Source organism: Neovison vison, chromosome 1 (assembly GCF_020171115.1).
Source record: "Neovison vison isolate M4711 chromosome 1, ASM_NN_V1, whole genome shotgun sequence".
In the NCBI taxonomy this organism is placed as follows: Eukaryota; Metazoa; Chordata; class Mammalia; order Carnivora; family Mustelidae; genus Neogale; species Neogale vison.
Window position 1 is genome coordinate 135,141,936 of NC_058091.1, and position 6,000 is coordinate 135,147,935.

General features: G+C 43.1%; 1 protein-coding gene across 5 annotated transcripts in view; it reads left to right on the forward strand.

Moving 5' to 3' along the window:
• HIVEP1 (HIVEP zinc finger 1) overlaps window positions 1-5,798 on the forward strand; it is a 142,902-nt gene extending 137,104 nt beyond the window's left edge. For all 5 annotated transcript variants that reach the window (XM_044258982.1, XM_044258967.1, XM_044258957.1 and 2 more), the window contains exons 8-9: window positions 1,929-2,440; window positions 4,021-5,798. In XM_044258982.1, the coding sequence (XP_044114917.1) occupies window positions 1,929-2,440; window positions 4,021-5,202 (1,694 nt within the window). In that variant the 3' untranslated portion in view covers window positions 5,203-5,798. The remainder of the gene's footprint in view (window positions 1-1,928; window positions 2,441-4,020) is intronic.
• Window positions 5,799-6,000: the final 202 nt, after the last annotated feature.

Genomic DNA, 6,000 nt, shown 5'->3' on the forward strand with positions numbered 1-6,000 from the left:
AGGATCTCAGCTTTACGAGGCATATTGAAAAAGTTGGAAATATAAAATTAGGCCTGTTCTTTTTTAAAATAGAGTAGTAGTTCTTAAGGTAAAGCAAGTTTCATCCTAGTTAGATTTTGTAGCAGGGCTGACCTCTGATGAAATCAGCCTCCCTCTCCAGTCACCTGTTCTCCTAATCATCTGGTATCTTCTGATTTTCTTCAACTCCCCCCCACTTTTTTTTTAAAGATTTTATTTATTTATTTGACAGAGAGAGATCACAAGTAGGCAGAGAGGCAAGCAGAGAGAGAGAGGAGGAAGCAGGCTCCCTGCTGAGCAGAGAGCCCGATGCGGGACTCGATCCCAGGACCCTGAGATCATGACCTGAGCCAAAGGCAGCAGCTTAACCCACTGAGCCACCCAGGCGCCCAACCTTCCCCTTTAAGAAGAGAAAAAAAAAAGTACCTAAAAATGTCTGATTTGGCACTATTGTGGCAAACTCAAAACAAATGGGTAATTACTCTTCAGTTTTAGAATTTCAAACATCAGATAGGATTGCAGAAAGGTATCTGTGAGGCAGGAGGCACAGCAATTACCCAGAAACCACCCATTCCATCTCTAGCATGGGCACCTGGTGGGATTTAGCAAATCAGTGTTATTTTATAGCAAAACAGCAGAACCCTTAAGGCAAAAAGCAAATGAAAACCATATTTTAAAGTAGCCTACATGCATATGGTTTTGTTCTTGAATGTTTTAATTCTAAAAGTAACATATACTTGAGATAAACAACTTAAAAATTCTAACCCATTCCGTCTTTTTGAAATAATCACCCTCAGATGTTTTGGTGTCCATCCCTTAAGACATTTCTCTGAGAACTTATCTTTGTCATGTACAAGGAGTAGTAAAATAAATCAAGATACAGACCATTTGCTATATGCAGGAAATAAACCTCTTCAAAATACATGTGTAAAAGCAGATGTTAAAAAGTATGTAAATGAAGAATGTTTCAGAGCTAAGTTGAACACAATGTGACCTCTTTATTACGGCTCATGACCAAAAATTAGGGTGGACGTTTTGCATTCATCTTTCTATTTTTTTTTTAAGTTCATTAGCTTTCTAAGGGAAAGCACCTTTAATTTTGTAAGATTTTTGAACAGTTAGAGTTTTAAATCCAGTTCCACATGAGCTTATGAGAATTTTGAAACCATTTGAAACAGGACCTTCTTGAATATTCTTTGTTAATATGAATGACTTTTAGTTAACATTCCTCTTTGTGTGAGGAGTTGAATTATCATAATGAAAAAATGATGGGAAAATTTAGCACCTCTCTTAGTAAAAAAGAAAATAAAAAGTAGATGTCTTAAATATTAAAGAATATTACTACCCAGAGGACAATGGAAACATATCTAAAATACTATTCACATATTAATGCAAATATTTAATATAACTATTAAATAAAATTATTTCACTTACTAATACAAATGGCCTCAGGTTTTTGTGTTTGTTTTTATTTTGATTTGTCCAATAAAAGGGAAATACAAAGTAGTAAGAGAGAAAGAACTCAGGAAGAATTGTGTTGAACTCTCAGTTTTTTAAATATCTTTCAGTCTTCTTTAATAGTTAAGGCCTTTATTTCTGATTTTCTTGATAGAACTGCCCTTGCCTGTCTACTCTTCCGGAGGTCCATTTCACGTTCTGCATCCCTAACAAGTGTCCTGGTCATGCCACTCTCTGTCAGCACCTCCCCTCTTTGATTCCTGGACTGACTGACCTATTCTTCCCCTCACCACTCTCCTCACCTAACCTGTAGGCTTTTTGTGGGTAGAGCCCTCATTTGTTCTATTCCTCACAGCATTGCTAAGCTTATAATAATAATAATAACAATAAAAGGTTGCACTTGTCCATATGAAAAACATTCTATAACATAGTCCCTTGGTTGTTTTTATTAGATGAAAAGCCAAGATTTGGTTTCGAGCGGTCTGGGTATGACCTTGAAGAATCAGATGGCCCAGATGAGGATGATAATGAAAATGAAGATGACGATGAAGACAGTCAGGCCGAATCTGTCTTGTCAGCAGCTCCCTCCGTTACGGCCAGCCCACAGCACCTTCCATCTAGAAGTAGCCTCCAGGACTCTGGGAGTGTGGAGGAGGACATCAGGATTGCTGACTGCTTCTCTGGGGTGCACACTGACCCGATGGACGTTCTCCCCAGAGCCTTGCCCACCAAGATGACTGTGCTAAGCACAGTGCAGTCAGACCATAGCAGGAATACAGAGTCCCCGGCAAAGACCAGGCAGCATGGTACAGAAGACGGAGAAGAACCGACGACTCCTGTAGACTCTTCTCAGTCACCCGACACTGCACCCAGATCCCCATGTCACCAGATGTCAGTAGACTACCCAGACTCAGAAGTAATTCTGGGAGGTTCTGTGGCTGGAAAGACTATCACTTTAACACAGGTAAATGCTTTGTTGTTGGTTTCCTTTCATTTAACCTGTTAAATAGGGGGATCCTAATGGCTTGAGAAAATAATGGACTTAAATTATTTACTTCTGGCTAAATCACTTTGTTTAGTCTTAACTTTTTGTTTTATTTAAGGGTAAAGGACATTTGTGTCTTTTGGTTTCTTGCTAGGTATTTTAATCAGAGTTCACATATTGTCATCATAAATCTGTAAAAGGACCAAATGGATGTTGAAAATCAATTCATTGAAAAAATATGTATGTGCCCTTAGGAACATGAACCTTGGGACCTCATTGTCCCCGTGCTTACCCTGAGTTCTTTTTCCACTGGCATTGATGTGATGTATTTACACTAAATTATCCATTTTGTACTTTTCCCCCGTTGGCAAGACAGTTACCAGATTCTGTGGCAAAGTTGGTGTGACCCAAATAACGTACCAAGAAGTTCACTTTGCTTAAATGATCGAAGTGCCATGCACTTTAGAGAGCTTCCTGCCAGAAAACCAGCTCAAGGCCAGACACAGGCCTACAGAAACACAACCTACATGTGCTGTGAACAAGTCTCTGCTATTACCCCTGGCGTGGCTCATGAGGAATATTTAAATCTGTGACGAGTATAGTCATCTCCCTGACACTTGTCTTACCTCAAGTATGGATTGACGATGGTCATAGGATGTATTTTTAAACGGGGCAGATTCTGGTTTGGGAGGTAACCCTGGAGAAAAATACAGACTCTGCAAGCTTGGCTTTCTAGAGACTATTCCTAAATTAATATAGTTTAACTCTATTGCACTAATACTTAAGTCCTATTTGATATTTAAGTTAGCATATGAGTTATTATAACTCTGTAATGTAGATATTATCAAGAAAAAGCTAATATTTAGGTGATAGTCTCGTTCGGGAGGGAGATTGGCAAAATTTGTTCCTTTTCGACTTCCAGATTTGGCCACCTGTGCTCTCGTCTTCTCTAGCCTAAAATCACTGACACACCTCGCAGTGCCTAGAAATCTGGTTTTCAGTAGAAATTTCATAAGTTTATGAATGAAGGAACGAAGGAATAAATAAACAACTGCAGATTTTTTTTGAAATTAATGACAACCGTTTATTTAAAAAAATGAGTAATCCTCCAGTTGATTTTCCCTTAGAGTTGACATTCATAGCCAGCTAGTGTCACAATTTCTCACTAACTCCTAATCTCTAAAATAGGGTAGAGCTGGTAGTGCCGTCAATAACAACCACCACAACAGAAGTAGAACAACAGTAGTGTAATTACGGCTATGCCACAAGGTTAACTTTCCTATAAATGAAACGATACCCAGGAAATTTGATTGAAAACTGCAAAGTAGTATACAAAATGTGTTGCTGTTATTGGTACTCGAGATTAAAGACGTAATAGATTTTTTTTAGTTGGCAGTTTATTTTTTTTTTAAATGTAAACATCCTTTTCAACAAGCTTGTAATTTTTATACAAATATACATGCTTCCGCCAGGTTAGGAAGACTAGATTTGATGCCAGCAGTTTAGCTCCGTGACCGAGAAAGCCATGCTGTAAAAGGGTTTTGTGTCCTGCCTTTCAGGGTGCAGCATCTGGAAGACTTCCTCCTCCTGCGGCGGAGCGCTGCCCTCAGACAGCAGCGGGGGTTCCCTTGGGGGCCTCGCCTCAGCCTGACGCTCCAGAACAGAAGCAGCAAGTGACCCTCCAGCCCCCGGCAGGCCTGCCCTCCCCCCAGACTCATCTGTTCAGCCACCTGCCTTTGCATTCTCAGCAGCAGTCCAGGACACCCTATAATATGGTTCCAGTAGGGGGAATCCACGTGGTACCTGCCGGCCTCACGTACTCCACGTTTGTACCCATCCAAGCTGGGCCAATGCAGCTGACGATCCCAGCCGTCAATGTCATTCACAGGACTGTGGGCGCTCCCGGGGACTCGGCCGCGGAGGCTTCGGGCACCACCCACGCCGCGGGAGTGGCCGAGTTAAGCGGCGTCGTGCCGTGTATCCCCATTGGCCAAATCCGCGTGCCGGGCCTGCCGAACCTCAGCACCCCGGGCCTGCAGCCGCTGCCGTCCCTGAGCATGGAGACCGTCAACATCTTGGGCCTCACCAACACGAACGTGGCCCCTCAAGTGCACCCGCCGGGGCTCGCCCTCAATGCCGTGGGGCTGCAGGTTCTGACCGCAAACCCTTCCTCGCAAAGCAGCCCCAGCCCCCAAGCGCACATTCCAGGCCTCCAGATCTTGAACATCGCGCTGCCTACCTTAATCCCCTCGGTCGGGCAAGTGGCCGCCGTGGACACGCCGGGCGCCCCCGAAATGCCGCCCACCCACAGCAGAGCGCGGGAGGCGCCGCCCAAGCCCGCCCCGGCAGCCGGCGCCCATCAAGGCGGCGGGACCACGTCTCCTCAGGGGTCTCCTCAGGTCCAGCGGGCAAATGCAAAAAAAGTTCCAGACCCCTCTGCCCCCACAAGAGACCCGGCCAGGCCCGATAGTTCGGGTAAAGCAGACACAGGGAAGGCCGCCTCTGTGAATCATGTGAAGCCCCAGCCTGAGCTCGCGTGGGTGCAGGGCAAAGTGGCCTGTGCCGCGGAGCCTCCTCCACAGGTGCGTCCTGAAGCCTTCCCGGAGCCCCCCGGCCGGGCCACCCTCTCTCCGGACAGAGCGGCGCCCAGGCCCGCAGCGCCGCCCCGGAGGCAGGCCGCCGCCCAGTTCAGCGATGTGAGTAGTGACGACGATGAGGACAGGCTTGTGATAGCGACCTAGGGGCTCTTTATTGGGGGTGGGGGGGCCGGGTTGGTTTGGTTTGGTTTTTTGGTGGTTTTTTTTTGGTTTTGTTTTTTTTTTTATATAACACTTAAAGGTTTCTTTGAAAACCCTCTTTTCCTTAAAGCACATTTTTCTGACATAAACTCATGACTAATCTTTGTGCAATCATGAACTTTTGACCAATAATTGTTGTTTTGTGTCCGCTCCAGCCATTTTTGTACATGTTGTATAGACACTTGTGCCTTTTAGGAGTTTATGTTTAGAAGCTGTACAGATTGTTGAATATCTATATACATAAAATATATATTATATATGTATATGAAAACCAGGTAGTTATTTGTGTTTAGAAAAAAGAAAAAAACCTGTCAAATAAATCAAATGATTAAATTATATGTTGCATTGTTAAATATAAATTTTTATGGCTGTGGGGCAGAGTTTCTGTGTATAAATTAGTATGTAAACTCCATATTTATTGTATTCATATTAGTCTTCGAAAATGGGTCTGTCCTTCTTGTGTAAGACAGTAACTTTACACTTCAGAAAGATTTTCTGTGTCATGAAATGTTTCAGTAAAATATTGTTTACTGACTTTACCATTGCTTAAGTTGTGCCTTCTTTATATACCCTTGGTCAGTAATCTGTATTCAGAAAAGAGTCATCAATCACATTCTTTCCACACTCACACCCACCCTTATTTTGGAAAAACGTGTGAAACTTGGGGAAGCCCATATGACTGAGAGGCTTACGTTACTTATTTTTGAGAACTCATTTTATAGATATTAACTTCCAAAAGAT